Here is a 24,118-nt window from a genome sequence, read left to right as displayed (position 1 = left end):
TTTGTACTAATATATCTTATAGAAGTGATTTAACTTTTATTACAAAGTCAGACATAATATTACCAAAAATCAGATAGTGAACTATGGCATAGTTGTGTACACACAATAGGAACTATGTAAGGATAGTTTACCTTTATCCCAAGCTGTATTACTTTGGGGTTCTAAAATTATATTTGAACTTTTTGTCCTTTTTAGTTATTGTTTTGCTGTTAGTTAGCTACTTTTTAATCCTTTAGTTATTTTTTTCTTCTGATGTGTTATCTGTTGGGAAACCAGGTGGCCACACATGTACATATTTTGAATTATGTATTCTGAGTGAGGTTATTGGCCAGAGGTAAGACATATGAGATAGGACTTGAGAACTGTTGTGGTATTTGGAATAAGGTTATAAAGACATCTTTTCAAGTACATTATACAGAGTTGAAATTACTTTATTTGAGTTTCCCAAGAAGTCATGTAAGACTTCTAGATAAATTCTTTTCTGCCATAAGTCAGTTCAATTTTTTAGAAGTTTAGGTTGTGATACTATCTAAGTGTTCATAGACAGTTGATACATCTCACTGTGTGTTTATGGATCTGCTTTGTCAGAACAAAATACAGGTACCCCATGAAGCAGCACACCAGTCTTGGATATGAATGGGCTTAAAACGTTTTGTTGAGGAATGAAATCACATACCGTTTGTTCAGTACATATGATGGACTTAGATTATGCAGTTTCTCTGCATTTTTATCTTACTAAAAGGAGATTGGCACACCATGAATATCCATTGTTATCTTCAGAGTTTCATTATTTTTTAAAAGAATTATTAGTCTCCTCTTCAGATTTCTTCCCATGCCCTCTTCCTCCTTCTCTCTCCTCTTCTTTTTTTCTTGATTTCTAAAATATTGTGCAAGCTCAACAACTATTCTATAATCTCAAGCTCCAAGGTTATTTACTTGACTATAGTAGTTGTAAAATTATCCTACTAGCTGCTTAGGTTTCTGACTATGCATTTAACTATATTAAATTCTTTTGAATTTATGTCCTTTGGCAAATATTCATTAATCTGTAGTAAATATGTCCATTCATGATATTTTTTCAGTTAACTCACATTTTCCCCTCTAGGTAAAAGAATGGCCATACTGAAGTGACCCATCACTCTGAGCTTTGCTTATGAAAAAATTTATCATCATTATTCTCTTCATTTTGGATTGAGAAAATGAATCCAGACATAGAAGAAAGTACAAGATGTTGGGGAAAAGTACTTGTTAAACAGTGAAGCATCTAATAACTCATTTGCAAGAGGATTTAAGGAATTAAAATTGTTATGCTTCGATATTGGTATGATATTGACTCTCTAGCTCATAGGTAGCCCTCCAAAATATCATTCAGTTTTCCAAATTATGGAAATTTCGTGGAAAACGTTGACTTGGATTTTGAGCCTCATCATGGCTTCTTCGGAATTTTATAGTGACCACAGACTTTCATACAGTTCTCAAGGTAGGATATCTGATTTTGAAATTTGATAGAAATTATCACAAAATGAAACTTTCTCTCTATAGTTTGGTAAATGGTTTCTTGGGAATATTAGTCAGATGGACAGAAACAAAGGTGCTAAGAGGATGTTTAAGTTGTCCCTTGGAGCTAATTCTTGAGTGGGTCTTAGAGTTGACTAGTCTTAGAAAATGATGCACTCTAAGTTGCTGCTTTTCTTATCTTCTACATTTTAATAGACTCATTCCTGGCTAGGGTCATTTTCCAACAGAAACCAAATGTTTATGTTGTAGAAGGCGAAGAAACCAGATAAACTTTGATACAGACCCTTTTAAACATGAACCCTTCATTTAAAATTCAAAAATAACAACAAAATACTTTCCAATCATAAGGGTTCTCATTCTTACAATTTTAATTTAGACAATTGAACTTTATATCATAGAAAGTCCCAGGAGGAAATGTCATATTGTAGTTCATGGACTAGTGCATTCCTCATAGAGTTATTGAAAGCCAAACCTTTTGAATTTTCCTCCCATGAATACCTAGTAACAAATAATTTTTTTGGTGCTGCTGAAGGTGTTACAGACTGGTACATATTTGGAAGTCTGTGTGTGAAGAGTATACCTCTGAATGTTGATCAACAAAACCATAGTATTTAATTGACTCTTATTTATAAAAAGTGAATCAACACATTTTAAATTATTTCCACTGGTTACAGTATTTATTTATTTATTTATTTATTTATTTATTTATTTATTTATTTTGGTTTTTCGAGACAGGGTTTCTCTGTGTAGCTTTGCGCCTTTCCTGGAACTCACTTGTTAGCCCAGGCTGGCCTCAAACTCACAGAGATCCGCCTGGCTCTGCGTCCCCAGTGCTGGGATTAAAGGCGTGTGCTGCTGCTGCCCAGCCTGGTTATAGTTTTATTCGACCTTATGTTTATGGAGTAAACTCCATGTGTGGCAGTGAGACAATGGGATGATAACTGGTTTCTCCTAGTGGTAAACCTAACTGAATGAAGGTTTGGCTAAGAAAGAGATGGGTTACTAATCTAAGTAAGAAAATCATGGGGCTGCAGAGAAGGCTCAGTGGTTAAGAACACTGCTCATGCAGAGGATCGTACTCACTACAAGCACCCACATGACTGCTCACATCTATCTGAAACTCCACTTTCACTGGTTCTGATGCCCTCTGGCGTCCACGGAAACTGGACATGTACCTGGTGTATAATACATACATGCAGATAAAATGCTTATGCCTATGAAATAAAAGATAACAAAATAAAAAGAAAAAAAATAGTCCTCTATTTCTACACTTGATTGTTAACATTTTATTGATATATAACATACAAATAACACATCTATTAAAGTATACATCTCAATGGTGTTTAGTAGGTTTTAGAACTGTACAATATTACCATAATCAACTTTAGTGCATTTTAATATATATTTTTTTTAGAGACTAACCAAAACAAAACAAAAAATCCTCTACCCAGTAAGAGTTACTCCCAAATTCCCTATTCCGAGGCAGTCTCTCCACTTTGAACTCTAGAGATTGGCCTCTTGTGACTATTACACAGAAGTAGGAAGAAGAGAGAAGGCAGTTGCTGTGAAAGGGAATTCAGGTGCAATTGCAGCCCACATCACTGCTGCTTTCCTTTCTACTGGAGAATAGTGTTACCTGGCTCACCACAGTCTTTCTTCATCAGTTGATGAGGACTTAGTTGCATTCTTTGTTTCCTTGGGCTCTGATGAACAGGCCTGATAAGAACATTCACACATAAATTTTTACCCAGAAATGGGCTTTTGTTTCTTTTTTGTATGTACCTTGGAGTAGAATTATTGCTAAGTGACCTGGTAATTCATGTTTAACATTGTGAGGAGCTGTCAGATTGGCCTCTAAAGTGTCCCTGGCCTTTCACATTCCTAGTGATGATTTACTTCTTTGAAGATAGTTTCTTCAGAGCTATAGAGATTCTCCATGCATGTTTTTGGATAGCTTACAAAACTAACTTTATCTGAATTAAACATTTTTTTAAATGTATATGTGCTTTTTGTCTCATTTTCATGTAAGATTTCATACTTCTAGAAGAACTTTTAAACTCCATATGTTAAAAATTAAATTAAGACTAGTTAGTCCTTCACAAATAATTTTTTTTAAATAATACCGTTTTGAGGAATTAAACAATTGAAACTTAATCTTTCAATTTTATGCCTTTACTCTTTCATTTTGTTTAATATAACATTTTCATCCACACCTCACATATAATGATGTATAGTTTTAATTGACATCATTATTTATATTGCTACTTCTTTGTTCTGTTAAATTTTCTTTTCTTCCATGTGCTTTTCTGGATTCTCTGCCTTGTGACTACAAAGAGGAATTCCTGACTTACCTTGAACACTACCAACTAACTATTCCAATAAGAGTTGATCAAAATGGAGCTTTTCTCAGCTTTACTGTGAAAGATGATAAGCACTCAAGGAGAAGACGAAGTATGGACCTTATTGAGCCACAGCAGGCGGTGTCTAAATTATTTTTTAAACTTTCAGCCTATGGCAAGCACTTTCACCTAAACTTGACTCTCAATACAAATTTTGTGTCTAAACATTTTACAGTAGAATACTGGGGGAAAGATGGACCCCAGTGGAAACATGATTTCTTAGACAACTGTCACTACACAGGATACTTGCAAGATCAACGCAGCACAACTAAAGTGGCTTTAAGCAACTGTGTTGGATTGGTAAGTAGATATGACTTTAAATTTCTGATGGGAAGATAGATTCACGATATAAATACCTTTCCTTGCGCTAAAATATACATGTAAGTGGTTTAAGTAGAAAGGTGATAGCCTAATATTCATTATTTCTGCTGCTTTTACTTTTCATGTTCGTTTTCCATAACGTTTACAATGATTTTCCCAGGACAGCTTTTTAGACTCATTGAGAAGTAGAGACTGAGTGACCTCTTAGGCATCCTTTTATACTCAGAATTTCCTGTTCAAATCACAAAGCTTCATCATTAATGAACAGTTCCAAGGTGTATTTGTATTCAGGAAATCATGACACTAACTACCCTTTAGGTTCTTCCACATTTGTCTCTGGGAGGGCACACAGACTTAAAGTAAGCTATGGTCTACTTATGGTGATGAGTTCTTAGAGCAAAATTTTATGCCAGTGTCTATTATTTATTATTATTATTAATATTTCCTTACTATTTATATGAAGACTGTTGTTAAGCCTATTTTGTTTTGAAAATGGGTTCAAGAGTGCAGGGTACTCCTAAATGCTGCATATTTGAGTCTATTATAGTAAAATGGTAAATACATAGTTCTCAGTTGCACATAGTAGTGATTTCAGACAAAATCATACTCCTCCACTTCCTCATCTACTCTTACCCTGTTCAGGCTAATATAGATGTTCCATTAAAACTTTATGTGTAAAGAACACAAACACTTTTATGTCTTAGTTCTATTTTCAGCAACCATTTTTCTTTCTTACTATAACATTCTTGTTTTTAACTTCAGTAGAAAACAACAATCTAAGTACAGTAGAATTTAAATAAGTTTTAAATTAAAAAAAAACGATGTAATTGGGAAATATATACACATATAAACAAACACACACACATACACACAAACACCTGTACATATATGTATTTTTAAATTTAGGTTCTGCATGAAAATATGATATTTCTGAATGTGGCTTATTTTATTTAATATAATGTTTTCCAGTTGTATACATTTTCTTGAAAATGTCATAATTCCATTTTTCTTTATGGCTAAAGAGAAAATTCTATTGTACGTATTTACCACAATTTCTTTTTCTTTAACCATTCATCACTTGATGGACATCTAGGCTGATTTTATCTTTTGGTTATTTTGAACAGTGCAGCTATATTGTGGATGTGCAAGTATCTTTGTGGTATGTTGACTTGGTGTATTCATGAGTAGTATAGCTGGGTTATTTATACTGGGCATTGTTTGAGGGCCCTTCATACACTGATTTTCTTAGTGGGAATACACAAGTTTCCAATCTTAACCACAGTGTATAAGGGCTTCTGTTTGCCCATGTCCTATCAGCATTACTTTTCAGGATGAAAGTCAGTCTGTCTGGGATGAACCAATCTTAAAGAAGTTCTCATTTGCATTTCCAATGGCTAAGGTTGTTGAACTCCCTTTCAAGTATTTATTGGCCATTTGCCTTTCTTCTTTTGAAAACTGTCTGTTCAGTTCATTATACCATTTGTTGACTAGAGGATTTATAAGGTAGGTGCTAACTCCCGTGGGATGTATAGTTGGTAATATTTCTTCATTACCCTTCTGTACACTGTCTCTTGATTCTGGAGATATCTTCACTTTGCTGTATAGAAGAATCTTCATTTCATTTGTCAGTTCTTGGGGTTATTTCTTGTGTCATTGGGGTTCTAGTCAGAAAATCCTTGCCTCCACTTATTCCATAAAGTGTTTTTTTCTATGTGTTTCTCTAGCAATTTCAAAGTTTCAGGCTTTACAGTAATTAAGGCGTTTGATTCATTTTAGATGGGTGTTTGGGCAAATTGAGAGATACGGGTTTAGTTTCATTCTCATGTAGAAATTCCATTTTCCCAGCATAGTTTGTTAAAAGGACTATCTTTTCTCTAATCCATGCAGTGCTTGTTAATTTTTTGTCAATTTGAGACAAGCTAAAGTCATTTTTAGAAGAGGAACTCTGAATTGAGAAAATAATTTAAGCAGATGTGGCTGAAAACATGCTTGTATGGTATTTTCAAGTTGATGATTGATATAGAAGGGTCCAGAACACTGTGGGTGGTGCACTCCCTTCATCTCTTGACAGGTTGGTTTGGGTTGTATAAAAACAAAACAAAACAACCAACCACGCTGAACAAGCCAGTAAATAGTGTTCCTCCATGGTCTCAGGTTCAGTTCCTGCCTCTGGGTTCCTGCCTTGAGTTCCTGCCCTAGCTTCCCTGAATGATGATCTAAAAGTTGTAAGCTGAAATGAGTCTTTTCTGCCCCAATTTGCGTTTGGTCATGTTGTTTCATCACAGCAATAGGAGTCTACCTAGGGCACATGTGGCTTTACCTGTGAGAGTTGATTTTTGTGTCCCTTATTCAGTTTCACTGATCTACAGACCTAGTTTGTACCAGTACTGTGATTTTTGTTGTTGCTACTTACTGTGGCTCTTTAGTAGAATTTGAGATTGGGAGTTGTGACACCTTCAGCATTACTCTTTCTATTGAGCTATAGCTTGCCTTTTGTCCTTCTATATCAATTTTATGATTGCTTTTTTTCATCCTGTAAACAATGCCATTATAATTTTGATGCAGATTGCATTGAATAGATTGCTTTTGGTGATAATGACATTTTTACAATATTGATTCTCCCAATCCACGAACAAGGGATGTCTTTCTATTTTCAGATGTCTTTAATTTTTGTATTTAGTGTTTTAAAGTTTTCATTGTAGAGGTCTTTCAATTCCTTGGTTAGGCTTATTTTAAGATACATTATTTTAGTTTTGGAGGAAAATTTGTGGACATGTTTTTTTTTTTTTCTGGTCATGTCTATTTGAGGGTCTAAATGCTATGTTTGAATGTTTATTTCTTTCTCTAGATTTGGGATATTTTCTGTTACAATTTTATTGAAGAAAGTCTATGTCTTTATTGTTTATCTACTCTCTCTTGCTTTCTTCATCACATCCCAGAGTTCTATTTATTTTATTTATTCTTCTCTCAAACATTAGATCCTGACTGCAGTTCCATTCCCCCACCCCCACCCCATCCCAGATTCATTTCTTCTCCTTTTTCCCTTCAGAGAAGAGCAGGACTCCAGAGATATCAACCAAACATGACATAACAAGTTCCAATAAGAATAGGTACAAACCCTCGTATCAAGACTGGATGAGGCAACCCAATAGGAGGAAAAGGGTCCTGAGGGTAGGCTAGAGTCAGAGACATCCCCTACTCCCAAAGTTAAGAATCCCATAAAACCACAAAGCTTCACTGTTTTTTTTTTTTTTTATTTCTGGCACAGCAGCTGCACCTGAATCTACTTCTCTTTCAGCCAATAATTGCGGCTCAGCAGTTACTGGCTTGCTTCTCTAGTAGCCTTTACATCCCGCAGGATCTGCCTCCTGCCCCTGCCACCAAATGTAGCTTTAACTAAATCCCTATCATTCTATTTATCAATAAGACATGGTAGTCAGAGGCTAGGGCTAAAAGCTGCTAGCTCAGAGAGGTTGAGGAGCAACTAGCTGAACTTACCTTCTTACCAAGACTCAGAAAGAGTGCAGTTCTTTTGCTCTACCAAGCCAAAAAAGATCACTACACTGAGTCCCTCCCCACTACTTCCTGTGTGTCTCTCTATCCATATTCCAGAGGTCCTCTGACTCTCTATGATTATTTTCTGTCAAGTAGTTGCTAACTCTGCCTCCTGACCCAACGTTGATTTTATTTAATTAATGCAAATGCAAATTTGGGGTTCAAGGTGTTATATATCCATATGTAAATTTCCCTTTTAAATACAATTTTTTAGCATTGTCTTTGGATTTAAGAATTGATAGTTATTGATATTGGGAGTTATCACTGAAAAGTATTTGTTAATTTCTGTTATTTTGTTAGTTTTATTGTATTTTGCATTTTTCTATTCTTATTTTATTGTGTTTTATTTATTATTATTTAATTATTTAATATTATTATTAGTGTATTTCTATTCTAGTGTGGTTTATTCTTTCACATGGCTTTATAGATGTGTTTATCTTTCTTGTCAGGTGGAAAGATTCAAGTATTTTCTGTAGATCTGCATAAGTGGTCATCATGGAAAGTTTTTCTTTCTCTTTTGATTATGACAGATAGTTTTGCTGGATGTAATAGTCTAGGATGGCAGTTGTTCTCTTTTAGAGCTTGTAATAATCATTTTGAGTCCTCATGGCTTTTAAAGTTTTTGTTGATGGTCTTGCCCTTTTATAAGTGACTTTGTGTTTTTCTCTTGCAGCTTTCAATGTACTTTCTTTGTTCTGTATTTTTACTATACTAGATCACGGGGATGTTCCTCTAGGGTCTTGTATATTTGATGTCAAAATACCTCTTATACTTGGATGAGCACCTCCTTCCTTGGATTTGGGGCATTTTCTGCTGTGATTTTCTTGAAAATATTTTTCTCTGCCTTTAACATGAAATTCTTCTTTTATGCCCATAGATTGTCTTTTCATGGTGTCCCATGGATCTTAAATGTTCCATTGTTTTTTCTTATTAATTGTCCTTGTCATTGTTTGAATATTTCAGTTCCTTTACATTGTCTTTAAGCCTGGATATTCTGTTTCCTCCTTGATAGATTCTATTGATGAGGTTGTTCATGGAGCTTTTTATTTGACTTACTGGATTTTTCATTTCTAATATTTCAGGCACTTTCCCCCCAGAATTTATCTTTCTTGAGTTCCACCTTCAATATGTATTGAGGGCCTATCCTATATTGAGTAATATATTTCAGTAGCTACTTCTTTGTTTGTTCTTGGAATTCTTTCAAGTGTTTACTTGTGCACTCTGAACTCTTTTAGTACATCTACATTCATTCATTGGAATCTATTGTCCGGGTTTTCATCAAATTTACTGTTATTGGAGGACATCATTGGGCATTTAGTTATTTTTAGAGGAGTCATATTGCCTTTGATTTTCATGTATTTCAATTATTTCATGCTTTTGCATTGAGGCTCATGCATCTTGGTTAGGATTAATTAGATCTGTTGTTGGATATTTTCCCCAACTCTTCTTTCACTGGAAGTATTTGCAGTGCTATAGAGGGACTGTGTAATAATAGCATTGAGCTAGATTTGTGTTTAGGAGACTAGGCTTAGTTCCCATTACTTTTCTGAAAATAGAATACTGCCTGAAAAACAGTCACTACCAAAGAGTAGGTCAACATACAGAAATAGTCAAATGACAAACAAGCCCTTTAAACTCCAGTAACTTTAGGAAGCAAAGAAACACTGATGTACATGAAGATACTATTTTTTTGTGGATATGAGTTAAAGGGAACAAAGGAGAGTAAGACGATTGGTTAATAGCGAATCAACAGAGAAACTATAGAACAGAGAGAAGTAAACAGTAGGGTGAAACAGTGTGTGTGTGTGTGTGTGTGTGTGTGTGTGTGTGTGTGTGTGTGAATTTTGACTAAAACTAGAATGAAAAGAGAAACATTAAAAATTCAGTCAGGGGCAGGAGGGTGGTGGCGCACGCCTTTAATTCCAGCATTTGGGAGCAGAGGCAGGCAGATCTCTGTGAGTTTGGGGCGAGCTTGACCTACAGAATGATTTCCAGTCTACAGAATGATTTCTAGGACAGCCAGGAATATGTAGAGAGACCCTGTCTCAAAAATAACAAAAACAACAAACAAATGAACAACAGAAACAAAGCCAACACACAAAAATGCCATCAGATAACCTTAAATTGTCTGCGGCCGTAGGAGGCTAAGATACAGAGATACCACAAATCAGATAGTTTATGTTCTTTGAGGAAACTTATCCAAGGAACTTGAAATAGGAAAAAAAATAGAGAAAAGAAAAGAGAAAAAACAGAGAGTGAGAGAGAAAGGATGAGAACAAAGGATAGTGCTGGCCTTGCATCAGGTGTTTAATAAAGGGAATTACCATGAAGTTGTGAAAGCTGATGTGGGTATTATGTCTGATATACTCTCACCTGGCTGCTGGTTTTAGCCTCGAATCTTTCAGTTCCTTTCTAGACTCCAAGGGGCCTCATACTCTTGGGCAATATTTTTAAAAATTATTTTATTACCCATATATGTATGTATGTATATATATGAGTGTTTTGCCTGCATGTATGTCTGTGCACCATGTGTGTGCTTGGTGCCTGTGAAGGCTAGAAGAGGGTGTCAGATTTCCTGGAAATGTAGTTGAAGGCAGTTGTAAGCCACCATATGGGTTCTGGGAATCCAACCTGGGTCCTGTGGAAGAGCAGCCAGTGCCTTAACCATGGAGCCATCTCTCCTGCACCCCTCCTTCCATGGTGGACAGACTTTTACAAAGTCAAGTCACAGATGCTAGTTCTGTCCAGTCATTTACAGATCAAGTCACAGATACTGGTCATACTTCTGGGCAGTTCAGGAGTTGGACTGTGAATGTTGTTCTCATCTCTAGGCCATCCTTTGTGGGAACGGGTGACATGTTGGTCGCATCAATAAAGCAGTTCTTCACACATTAGATCACAGATGCTGGCCATGCCATTAGGTCCATCAGGAGTCCAGCTGAATGGCCGACAGACCCTGGGCTGTCCCTTTTGATGTTGGGTACACTGCCTGGAGTTTATCTGTTTCCTTGCACACTCTGGCTCTGACCAGGTTTTCACCTTGCTGAATAACATGTGCAGTTCTGAAGGAAAGTTTCTCAGTCCAGTCTAGAGGTAATTTCCTAAGAGCTCTCACAATCTAGTCACAGGACATTTACTGAGTCTCCTGAGTGTGCAGTTCACTGAGGGTCGAGGACAGCAAGCTGCCAACTCAGAAGGGGTCTTTTTGAAATCACACTAGTTCTTAACCAAAAAGTGAGTTTCCTTTAATCACAAAACATAAGTGATGAAACAATATAGTGCTCTTATTCTAATATGAATTAAATATATTCCTATTGTATCATGTTACATTTTTTTGCTTTTAAACTATTATTTATTTATTATTATGAAAGTATTGTCATTTTTATAGAGCCACTGAAAATATTTTTAACTGTTATACAATATATTTGACATATTTAAAATATTTTGATGACTTTTTTCATCACAGTAAGTTTTATTGATAATCTATATTTTGGTCTCTGAAAATCTATATTATTTTCAGTAAAATATTCTGAAAATGGTCCATTCATTTTGTCTTCTAGTTATCAAAAGATAAGGTAAAGAACTTTGGGCACATGTGTACACATAACAAAATTTAAGAATTGTGATATAAATATTGAAACAGGTGATTACTTGAGAAATGGTAATGCAGAAACTGTGATTCAGAAAATTAAAATATTTACTTAGGGACTTGAGGTCACATAACTTCAACTGAAAAAGAGAAGGTTATGGCATGAGAAGCTGGTGTTCCATACAGAAAGAAAAAAAAAAAACCTTTGAAGTGGTAGTGAACCACAAGAAGTTAGAAAATGACCACTGTTCTAGATTACTACCCCAAGTCATTTAGAGAGTTTCAGATTCTTGTTAGAACATTCACAGAGGAGACTAAAGATGTAGGGAGTTTTGATCGGCTCGAGTATGACAAGGGATCCTGGGAAGTGTCTAGGATGATGGGTAAAGGAGTAGAGCATAGAATCAGGTGAATGATGTCTCTAACACATGGGGTATGTAGTCAGGAAGTGCAGCTTGAGTTTCTTGTAGAAACCCAGCAGTGAGGATATGGTATTAGTCCTCATGATCCTGATCCGATTAGAATAAGCATGAGTAAGGATGCTGAGGGAAGTGAGAAACTGCTCTTGCCAGCCAGATGTAATGTTTTAGGGACTTCACTTATCCATGTCTCCTCTTTTCTAATCTTATGATAACTTCCCTCTCTCTCCCAATCAGCCAATGTAACTCCTTGCTGTTTCTTAAATAGTGCATGGATGCTCTTACCTCATCGTAGCTTATCTTTCTCATGGGACCTCCAACCCCAAAATAATGACACAGAGACTTATTATTAATTATGAAAGCTTGGCCTTGAGCTTAGGCTTGTTTCCAAATAACTCTTATAAACAATTTTTTTTTCTATTTGTTTCTATCTGTTTCTATTAATCTAGGTTCTGCCACATGGCTTTTACTTCTCTCCCATTCTGTACATCCGAGTTGCTCCAGGCTTGCTGGTGTCTTTTGAGTGCCTAGAATCTAACTCTCTGAGTTCCTCTCTGCTTGGAAGTCCCACCTAACCTTCTGCCTAGCTATTGGCTGTTTGGCTTTGAGGTAAACCAATCAGGTGCCTTAGGTAGGTGAGGTAAAACATAGACACATCATACAGTGTAAACAAATATCCCACAATACCTCATTTTCTTTGTGCTTGGTCTTTTTTTATCAATACATCTTTTTTCACTTCCTCACTTACTTTATGCAGGTTTTGTTCAAATATCAATATATTTCATGTGAGCGTGTAGGTGTGCATGTGTGTTTCCATGCATGTGGACACCAGTAGTCAGCCTCAGGTGTTATTCCTGGGTACCATACACTTTGTGTTTTGAGACAGAGTCCCTCATTGACTTGGGCAAAGTAAGTTAGACGAGCTTCAGTGTTCTATCTTTATCCATCTCAGGGGTAAAGGGATTCCTCTAGGGAGTAATATTACAAGTGTGGGACACCATACCTGCATTTGTACATGGTTTCTGGGGCTTCATCTCAGGTCTTAATGTGCAGGAGGCAAGTACTTTACCAACTGAGTTATTTCTGCAGTTCAAATAGTACATCATAGAGGATATTTCCAAATATTCTAAATAGTTTGTATAACCTTCTTATAATTCTTCTCTGTCCTTTTTCACTGCCTTTTCTCCCTTTCTTAACATCATGATCTGATATACCATTTATATATGTAATTAATTAATTACCTTGTCCTACCTTTCCCACTAGAATGTAATCATTATGACAGAGCCCAGACTTTCTTTGATTCACTGTTTTACCTCTGTCAACTGTTGCTGGAGGGCTTCTCTCCAGCTTCCACCAAGTCCCGCAGTCCCACAATCTACGTATAAAATAATCACTCAGACGCTTATATCACTTATAAACTGTATGGCCATGGCAGGCTTCTTGCTAACTGTTTTTATATCTTAAATTAACTCATTTCTATAAATCTATACCTTGCCATGTGGCTGGTGGCTTACTGGCGTCTTTACATGCTGCTTGTCCTGGTGGTGGCTATAGTGTCTCTCCCTTCTTCTTCCTGTTTCCCCAATTCTCCTCTCTCCTTGTCCCGCCTATACTTCCTGCCTGGTCACTGGCCATCAGTGTTTTATTTATATAGAGTGATATCCACAGCACTTCCCCTTTTCTTCTTTTTTTAAAAAGGAAGGTTTTAACTTTAACACGGTAAAATTACATATAACAAAACAATTATTGAGCATGAATTACAGTTACAATATTAAAGAAGATGTCCTATCTATCTTATATTTGTGAGTTTAAGGTTTTATATCTTACTTATCTTTTATCATAACTGAGGAAATTACTACTATCTAGTCTTTAACCACATCAAAGACCTGAGAAGGAACATAATGGTACCTGAGAAATGGTAGATGGATGCAAGCAACTTTCGGGAATCTTGCAAGAGTAGACCAAAACAGCTGGCAGCCTGGACAGTCATCTAATGTTTCTCAGCATTGTTGGTGCATTCAAATTGGCTACAGGCCTAGAGTATCAGACAGACCATTTTCAGAAGCAGGAATTCTGAAAAACCATCTTACCCTGTCTTGGCAGAGTACAGTGGTCTCTTTTCTTGTGTCCCGCTTGTCCAGAAAGGACAGCATTGTATTCGTACTGTCAGCCGTCAAGGCAAGGGCAGTTCTTTGCCCAGTAGGCCATTTTGTGCCAAGAAGACAAACTTCTAAATGAAAATGCCTTAGAAGCCCAACATTCTCTCTGGATCAAATTGGTGCAGCCAGGAGCAATTGTGTCTCACGTCAACAGAATTCTAAGTTATTTAAATGCCATATTCTCTAGGTCTATGAAGTGTTTGAAGATTACCTATCTATCTGAAATATATCTATGTTTACCTAGAAGACTTAACTAACATGGCTAAAAATATGATTATCATAGATGACTAATTATTAATCTATTTTTTAATTATCCATTACAATTTTAAATGAGTTACATAAACATAATACCTCAAACAAGAATAGAAATATATATATACAGTATAACAAAATTAACTTCAAGTTTGTATCAATAAACTAAAATTTATACCAATGTAAAACATTTTAAACATAAACTAAAATTTATACCAATGTAAAACATTTTAAACATAAACTAAAATCTATACCAATGTAAAACATTTTAAACAAGTTGTTCTTTAAAAGTAGGTTCATTAATCTACCCTTTTATCTTATCATCTCTATATCCTCCTATATATCTATATCATATCCCCTTTTCTTTTTTAGAAAGAGATCACATTTATAATCAACCTGTTTTAAATAAAAATATTGGTTTTTCTCTGTCCCACACCAGAGGGCTCTTCTGATTTGTGACACAAGAATCTTTCAACCATTTTTTTTTTTAAAGAAATATGTCTGGGTTTAGAGGGGGAGTGAGCCATTTCCACCTCTAAAGCCAGCTTGGTATATTTGGGAATTTGGGCGTAGCATCTCTTACTACTTCCTGCTGGATGGGGGCGCTGTATCTTATGGGGACGCAAAGAAAATTTTAGGCCTATGGGGTAGTCCGTGAGGCTGTATTGTGTGAACCAGTTGCCTTGAAACCACTCTGGGTGTTAGATCATCTGGGCCATGGTGTCATCCCAGACCTTTTAGGGGGTCTTGGCTGGTGAAACCTGATGTATCTTAATCTGGAACAAGTCCACAGCCTCTGGATTTCTGTGGAAACAAAAGCAGAGCTTCTTTTCCAAAGCAACATATCCTTAAGTCCAAATTTTGAAGTTAAGGTATCTTTAAAATATACATACTGGTTTAATTGAACATCTTTTTTGATCAAATGTTTTTTTTGCAGTTAAAAATCCCAAAGACAACACAATCCAGATTGTGTAATATTCATCTTTACGTGGCTTTTTTATATTAATTTATCTTTTTTTTTGTCTCTTTTAAGCCTACATATTGTGAATATGTTGCTTTAAACTGTGTATTTTAAGACTGAAACTGTGCTGTGGCTGCTGGCTCCGCCCATTTCAGCTTCCCAACATGGCGGCTGTATGTTTTCTGCCAGTTCTGTGAGTCATCAAGTCTCAGAAATAGTGGGTCTAAGCTTTTATCAAAGCAGTGTGTAGCCCAGAAACCTTTTTTTAAAAAAATAATAATAAAGACTAAATCTACCACACAGCTTAATGTGCCGCTGGCAGACGCCTCATTTCAGCCATACTGCCGGTCAAACGCACATGCCAGGAACCCGTCAGTGTTCAAACCTGCGTTTTGTGGCGTCTAGCTGCCGTATGAGACAAGAAGCAGGAACCTGGTTTTGGCTCTGTTTAGAATTGGTTATTAAATATTCTAGGTTTAAGGTGGAAACTCGAGCCGTGGGGCGCCATTTGTTGCTGGAGGGCTTCTCTCCAGCTTCCACCAAGTCCCGCAGTCCCACAATCCACGTATAAAATAATCACTCAGATGCTTATATCACTTATAAACTGTATGGCCGTGGCAGGCTTCTTGCTAACTGTTTTTATATCTTAAATTAACCCATTTCTATAAATCTATACCTTGCCACGTGGCTGGTGGCTTACTGGTGTCTTTACATGCTGCTTGTCCTGGCCATGGCTGCAGTGTCTCTCTCCCCTTCTTCCTGTTTCCCCAATTCTCCTCTCTCCTTGTCCCGCCTATACTTCCTGCCTGGTCACTGGCCATCAGTGTTTTATTTATATAGAGTGATATCCACAGCAGCCAACTAGTGTAGTTTTCATACTACCATAGACATTCAATCAGAAACAACCCTTAGATGATGAGATGATTATAATATAGTGATTAAGTGTCTAAACTCTGAAGTCAGTCAGATGAGTTTGCTGCTAAATTTTGCCCCCTTTGCTTATTTGTAGAGTAAAGCTGATCGTATTGTTTATTTCATAGAGCTATTAAGATTAAGTGAGACATGTAGAAACATTTTATAGGATACGTACTACATAAAACCTCTGAAATGCCATTTCAAAATCTTTTCATTCTTACAGGGTTTCTTCTTCTTTCTTACTTACTAGTCTTCTGAATCTGTTTTCCCTCAATAACCTGAGTTTTTTGTTAGAGGCTTTCAACTTAATACTGATGAGAGACCAGTGTGACGTCAGTGTCCTAGCATTTGTGGGTCAAACTCTGGATTGCTATCCTACACTTTCTTTCTAATCAGTCTTAACAAAACTTGCCTGTGTTTTTAAAACACTGTGTTCAGTTTTCTAGTACTTATTAAATTGCCTGGTAAACTCATTTTTACATAGATATTGGAGTTTGTTAACAGTATATTGAGTTATTCCTCAGGGTTTGTATTTAATATAGGGACTGTTACCCATAAGGATATAAACAATCATAAAAATAACATGAAGTTACTAAGGGTTCCTCTTTTTTTATTCAACTCATTTCATGTAGGTTGTGGGTGAATGACAACCTTCTCTGTAAGTTATAACATATCTGATTATGTCTTATCTTTCTAAGCATGTAGTAGTTCAGATGGATTTTTCTAAATAGAATCATAGAAGTTTGATCAAAGGGACATTAGAGATTATTTGGACCAGATTTTTTTTTTTTTTTTTAGAGAAGGAAACCCTTTTCTTCTCATATGAACTATTATTTGGACACTTAGCACACTGATTAAAAAAAAAAAAAACAGCTGATTCTGAGCCCTGGAATTCAAGTCATTTAGATCTCCCTTTGTTGTCTGGGACAATCCCTCAAGGGTACTTCATGGAACCCTTAGGGCTCCCCAGAGTGCTGTTTTAAAATGAGTAATTTAGACCAATTCTTTCATTTTTCTTAGCTGAGGAAGTAAGTTCAGAGGGTTTGTATTTTAGCTGATGTTGAAGGGTAGTTGGATAAAGAGCCATCTTTTCATATGCCACAATTTGGAAAACAGGATTAGAAGAGTAGAGTTCTTATTTATTTATTTCATGGAGTTCTTATTTTTTATGCAGGTATCTTTCCCCATATTATTTCTTTTTCACCAACAAACCATTTGAACCTACTTCATACAAGACACATTCTGGGGCTGTAACTGATACAAATAAATAGAAGACATAATGCTTTTCTCGAAGAAAGCAAGTAGTTTAGTTGAGAGTTAAAACATGTCGTAGGAACATTGCACTGAGCTTAACTGACTTCAAGATTTGTGCTGCAACAGTGTGAATTCACTGAAATTAAATGAGTTTCTAGATTAAATAAATAAATTTATGGAATTAAATTAACTGAAAATATATGATGTTGATAATAAGCTCTAATTTAGCTCAGATGCCACTCCATTTAAGCCCAAGAAGCTTTAAGGAGCTCTAGGGCAGCTGAACAGGAGGCGAGTAAACAGGTTTGCACAAAGGGATGAAAAACTGTTGGAAACAGAGGAGCTTGTCTTGAACCACAGCAAGTTCTGTTTCTTTCCTCTCTCTAGACAGTACTGGACAATTTCTTGATTTCTGAGCCTGTTACTTCATATCCAAAAGGGAACATATGTTAAATAAAAACATATTCATCAGGACATCACAAACCTCAGATGTCCACGGTTACCACTGAAGAAGCGCATTTCTCCCTTGTATTAGTGTTTACATCAGGCGGTTTTCTAAGAGGCCGCTCAGGGACCTAGCAGCCTTCTTTTTTGGCTTCTACTGCACCTAAAGTTGGGAGTCCTTCCATTCACTTGGCAGTAGGGAAGCAGGGAGTGGAGAATTCCACTGGAATGGTATTCAGAGACTGATCCTGCAGGTGATTTACAGCCCCCTGCCCTTTCGTATTGGGTAAAACTTAATACTAACAAAGCTGTACCTGAGCCACCATCTGGAAAGGAACTCGGTTGTATAGCTAGCTGTCTCTGGACTCAGAGTCTTTGAGGAGATGTGCATGTGACATACTTAGTATGCTGCAGAACATGTGCAGGTGTTTAATCGCCTTTCTTAAGAAATTTACATAATATAGAAAATAAACAATTTTTAAATTAACTTGTATTTTAACTTCTGTTTTGGGGAGATACTGATTTATCTTTTAATCTTGGTAATAAAGATATTTATTTAAAATGACCCTTCTAGGTAAATCCTTTGTTGCTCCTTCTTTTAGCATGGTATTATTGCTACAGAAGATGAAGAATATTTTATTGAACCTCTAAAGAATACCACAGAGGATTCCAAACATTTTAGTTATGAAAATGGCCATCCTCATGTTATTTATAAAAAGTCTACACTCCAGCAACGACATATCTATGATCATTCTCATTGTGGAGTTTCAGGTGAGTGCAAGCATTTGGGAAGCATTGTGTATTGCTTATGCCTCTTTTTTCTGGAAAGTAAAATATTATTAGTAATAAAACTATGCATACAAACTTGAGTGGTTAGATTTATAATGTCTAGAACCATCTTAAAAAGTATTTCCCAGTAATAGTTTTAAGTCAGTTTGGAGGTTGTTTAAGAAATCCTTAAAATGTGTCTTGGATATGAATGGGCTTAAAACGTTTTGTTGAGGAGTGGAATCACATACTATTTGTAGTAGTAGGCCAGCTCAGGCACCCTCTCCACTATTGCTAGTAGTCTAAGCTGGGGTCATCCTTGTAGATTCCTGGGAATTTCCCTAGGACCAGGTTGGGAGATGTGAATTTATAGACCTTTATTGCCAGCTCTGTGAGGAACTAAAGTTTATATCAGAATATAGAGTACAAAATGCTTTGGTTCTGTCTGGGCATATTTATGCCACACTCACTCATTTATAAATTATTTACACTTTATTCAAAATATGAATTTAAAACTTCCTATGGAAACAATTTCTGGGGGGCTGGAGAGATGACTCAGCGGTTAAGAGCACTGGCTGCTCTCCCAGAGGACCAGGGTTCAATTCCCAGCACCCACATGGCAGCTCACAACTATCTCTAACTCCAGTCCCAGGGGATCTGATACTTTCATACCAATACACATAAAATAAATTTAAATAAATTATTTTAAAAAAAAACAATTTCTGTCTACATTAGAAACCTTAGAGAATCCAAAAAAAAAAAAAAAGAAAAAAATTATGAAAAATAAATCACTGTTATTCTTGTACCCAGAGATAGTGGGGTATCTTTTCAGTACATTGATAGACACTATTGTTTCTCTATATTTCCATTATCTAGTCATATATTTGTTAAATAAATATTTATTTACACTATGTGCAACGCTTTTAGCTACTAGGACTGTGGCATTTATAAAACTCAAAAGGTCCTGTTTCATAGAGATTATTTTCAACAAAGGACAGAGACAGTGAACTGAACAGATAAATAAACAAATAAATGCCACAAACAAAAGTGTAGCAGGTCACCACAGCAATTGTGAATGGCTACATATATGCAGAAATTTATTAAGTAATGATCAAAAGGCCAAAATATCATTTTAGATGGCAGTGAGATCCATTTATTAGTTTTAGGGAGAAAAGTTATGTATGTTCATGGAGCAAATTTTCTTTAATATTCTACAATGTATAAGATATTAAATTGAGCAAAGAATAAATAGTAAGAATCATTTAAAGAATTGTTAACCTTTATTTTGAAACAAAACAAGTCAACCTAGTATTCCATTCTTGACTAGATGTATATGAGTTACAAATTGTTGTTTAGCATTATGGAAATGATTTGAAAATGTATAAAATGTAGATGGCAGCTTCTAATGAGTTATTACATTGAATTAAATTGAAAAAAACAGAATATTACATATTCTTTCCATGTACATACATATAGTGGATATACAATTATATGTGCTATATACTGTCTTTATCAGACATTTCTAAATAGAAGGATGCATAATTTATTGTTTGACATACTGACAACCAAGCAAACTAACAATTTAAAAAGCTAAAAGTTTGAAAATTATAACAATCTGAATGGTGCTGGTAGTAGCAACATTACGATTTAGGATTCAGATATGTCTAAATAATCTTTCAATGCTTTAAGTTAAAATAAATAGAAATTGAATGGCTCAGAGAAGTATAATGGACCAAATTAATGGAACTTAAATTCTATATTTAGACAGTAGGCTGTCTAGCCAGGGGAATGAATGATAGGCATAACTTATAAATTAATGATTTTGTGGTAATAGATGACTGAACAGGAGAAACTCAATTTATATTAATATGAAAAACATGTTGACAATGATCACACAATATTTTTTACAAATATTTTTTGTGAACAACACTTGAAAAACACTCATTTATTACTTGCAGCTTTTGAGGGTTGGAAGCCCAAATAGATGGATCATATGCTTAGCTTTAGCTAGAGTTCAATTTTTCCTTGGCATCCTTACTAAAGAATCATCTACTTCCCCATTCCCTTGTTTCTTCCCAGCATTCAGTTTTTTTGTGGTTGTATATAGCTTTAGTTTTTGACTGGCCTGCTGGTTGGAACCTGTAGTTCCTTCCCTTGAGTTAAAAAACATGGTTGCTTGCCCTCTCCAAGCCAGCAAAGAAGAGTCTAGAGTTGGCAAATGCTATAGGATTGTATAACATTATCATGTATTTGTATATATGCAATCACCTGCATTCCAAGTTGTGGTCCTACCCATACTGACAAAGGAGTTTTGAAGGCAGGGTCATTGTGGTAGTCTGTGGCTTTCAGGGTCAATGTGGTAACCTGTGGGTTTATTTGCCACAACTGGACATGAGCAAACACTGCTTTGGAGTAGACTATTGAAAAAAATTGTTATGTCTCTGTCCCTCTTGACCTTTAGAAAGAAAGAGAAATATTTAATTTATGTGAACTTCCAAAGTATTTAACTGTTTTTTCTCATGACTATGTCCATTTTTTCTTACTTTGTAAAATTTCTCCATCCCACCAATGCAAGGTTCTAAAAAGGTGAAAGCTAATGGAAGAACAATTAAAATAGTGCCACTTTCTGTCAATTCCATGTTCATTAAACTTTTCCTCATCAAACATTTTAGCTACTGGAGGTGATAAAAATGTTTAGTTCTGCCTAAAGGCATGAAAGAAACATAAGTTAAGGTCCTCTACCCACTCAAATTTATTTAATAAAGAAAAACATAAATGACATGGTATTTACAAATGGCACACAACTAAAAACTATCTTCAGTACTGAAAAACTTGATTTAAAAAAATTAAGGATATACTGTTTTTTTAAAATAACCAACCAAAATGCAATGTTGTGCAATGTTGTGGAGCCTAGTCCAGGGATACTTCTACAAAACAGTCCTCCACCTAAGGCCCAAGGACAGAAGAGGAAGCAGATAAGAGCAAAGGACTGGAGGGGTTGTTGACTTTGTCTCCTAGTAATGTCAGAAGCTACATCCATAAAGTCTCAGCACATGACCATGAGCTGAACAAGGATGACGACATCAATAGACATGCCAAAGAGAATGGTGGGCGGGGTGTGTTGGGTGGCATTTGGCCTCAACAAAGAACTACAGGCAACTAAAGATTGCTGAGAGGGGGAGAAATGGTCTTTTTCAGGGAAGAGCAGCACACCAACTGGTTATTCAATATCAAATGGTCAGTCCCGAAAATGTACATACAAGTAACATACAGACCGAGAAGGTTATATTTAGGAATATATACATATACACATGCATATATATATGTATACACACATATGCATCTAACAGCAATTAATGAAAAAAAAAAAAGGCCATGAATTTGAAAGGATCAAGGAGGGGTATGTTGGAGGTTTTGGAGGGAGGACAGAAAAGGTAGAAGTGATATTCTCAAAAAAGAGTGTTGCTAACATATCTTTCAGGTCTCATGTTAATACCCCTTACCTTTATTTTATTTTCTTGTCTCCATTTTCCAGGTGTGTGTGTGTGTGTGTGTGTGTGTGTGTGTGTGTATGTGTAAGCATGGTTTTTTTTTTTTTTGCTTGTGTGTGTATACATGTGCATGTAACATGCATGTACTTAAGGAGGCTCCAGGTTGATGTTGGAAACCATCTTCTTTGTTTTTCCATCTATTTATCAAGTCAGGGTCTCTAAATCCAATCACTTACATGATTAGCCTTGCTACCCAGCTTGCTCTTGGGATCCCCTGTTTCTGCCTTCTGAGGCTGGAATCACAGGTGATTTGCCTCACTCACCTGGATTTAAGTGGTTCATGAGGATCTGAACTTGGTCAAGCATCACACACTCTTTAACCACTGAGCGACTCCACTTTTAGACTTGTGAAAAGTAAACTCTGTGTGTTATGCCAACATAAATAGTTGTAGACAGCAAAATTATGTAGGAAGCCTAATTCGTAGCTTTTTTAAAACCGAGAAGAACAGAATTGATTCTAATTAAGACAATTTAACAAGAGCATCTTCCTGTAACACAGATGCTTTTCACATTGGGGTAGATCCTGAAAGCAGCACTGTTCTCTGTCAGTGTGGTTTTAGTCTATTTTTAAAATATAGGCCCCAGCTAGGTGGTGGTGGCGCACACCTTTAATCCCAGCGCTTGGGAGGCAGAGCCAGGTGGATCTCTGAGTTCGAGGCCAGCTTGGTTTACAGAGCAAGATCTAGGACAGGCACCAAAAGAACACAGAGAAACCCTGTCTGGAAAAAAACAAAAACATATATATATATGTTTATAGGCCCCAGTTTATTATAAATCTTAAATGGTTCATTACAGTAAATGTTCCAATATATAATTAGCCACTGGAATAATAGGAAATGACTTTTTAAAAAATCTATTAATTAATTGACTTCATAGCTTTATTGATCTCATTTTCATGAGCAGTTGAATATTAACATTAATTTTCTAGATAACTAATTTGAAGACTTGAAACTTTTCCTTATTTATACAGTTCTTTACTCTGTTCTCTTATTTTGAATATCTTGATCCATTAGAGAGTTTATGAGAAGCCTATCTACATGAAATCGATATATGTGTATTTTGTTAGTGAATTGATCTGAATTACTTAATTCTTTTGATTGCAGATCTCACCAGAAATGGCAAGCCTTGGTGGCTGAATAAGACGTCTTCTGCTTTTTCCTCTTTACTACCAATTAATGACACACATATTCATGGCAGACAGAGAAGATCTGTGAGCACTGAGAGATTTGTGGAGACCCTGGTAGTGGCCGACAAAATGATGGTGGGCTACCATGGCCGTAAAGACATTGAACATTATATTTTGAGTGTGATGAATATTGTAAGTTTGATCCCTCTATAGACTGCCTTACTAAGTAGTTTGTTGTGTTTTATACTAAAGTAATGAATTTTTACTGAGATAAATAATAATAAACTTTCATTAATATAAATTGGTAAAAAATGAATTTGTATCATTACTTTAATTACTGGTTGGGATTTAGTCTAGAACTTGTACAAAGAAAATAAATACATTCTCTGCCATAGAATTATACTAACTTGCCCTCACTGAGACTAAGAATTTGTCAACCAACCAACTTTTTTTTTTTTTTTTTTTTTTTTTTTTAAGACAAGGTCTCTCTATGTAACCTTGGCTATCTGAAACTTACCATGTAAACCAGGCTGGCCTTGAACTCAGAGATCTGCCTGATTAAAGGCATGCACCACCATACCCAGGTGGTCAATTAACTTTTAAGTTTAAGGAAAATAAAATTTAAAATGTCTTATTGTTCATTTTTACTTAATGTGAATGTTTAAAAATGAGTTGTTAAATCTTATTTAAGGAACTTGAAACATCAGCTCATATTATAGATTTTGTGATGCATGCAGTTCATCTCTAGGAGAAAATACTTCTTGTTGTAGACTTACATAAAGTCCTTTAACCAAAGCGTCTTGAAGGTGGAGTCCTAAGTGGTATAGGGTAAAAGAATATCTTTTAGTATACACCATAAAGTCCTAAAAATTGCTTCTTATCTTTTT

General features: G+C 35.7%; 1 protein-coding gene across 4 annotated transcripts in view; it reads left to right on the top strand.

The window, feature by feature from the left end:
* Adamts6 (ADAM metallopeptidase with thrombospondin type 1 motif 6) overlaps nucleotides 1-24,118 on the top strand; it is a 234,759-nt gene that overhangs the window by 5,762 nt on the left and 204,879 nt on the right. For all 4 annotated transcript variants that reach the window (XM_028883981.2, XM_028883990.1, XM_028884000.2 and 1 more), the window contains exons 2-5: nucleotides 1,106-1,480; nucleotides 3,853-4,217; nucleotides 18,389-18,557; nucleotides 23,209-23,423. In XM_028883981.2, the coding sequence (XP_028739814.1) occupies nucleotides 1,384-1,480; nucleotides 3,853-4,217; nucleotides 18,389-18,557; nucleotides 23,209-23,423 (846 nt within the window). In that variant the 5' untranslated portion in view covers nucleotides 1,106-1,383. The remainder of the gene's footprint in view (nucleotides 1-1,105; nucleotides 1,481-3,852; nucleotides 4,218-18,388; nucleotides 18,558-23,208; nucleotides 23,424-24,118) is intronic.

Source organism: Peromyscus leucopus, chromosome 11, assembly GCF_004664715.2.
Source record: "Peromyscus leucopus breed LL Stock chromosome 11, UCI_PerLeu_2.1, whole genome shotgun sequence".
Lineage (NCBI taxonomy): Eukaryota > Metazoa > Chordata > Mammalia > Rodentia > Cricetidae > Peromyscus > Peromyscus leucopus.
Note: the sequence above shows the minus strand (reverse complement) of the source record. Positions and strands in the feature narration are given on the sequence as shown.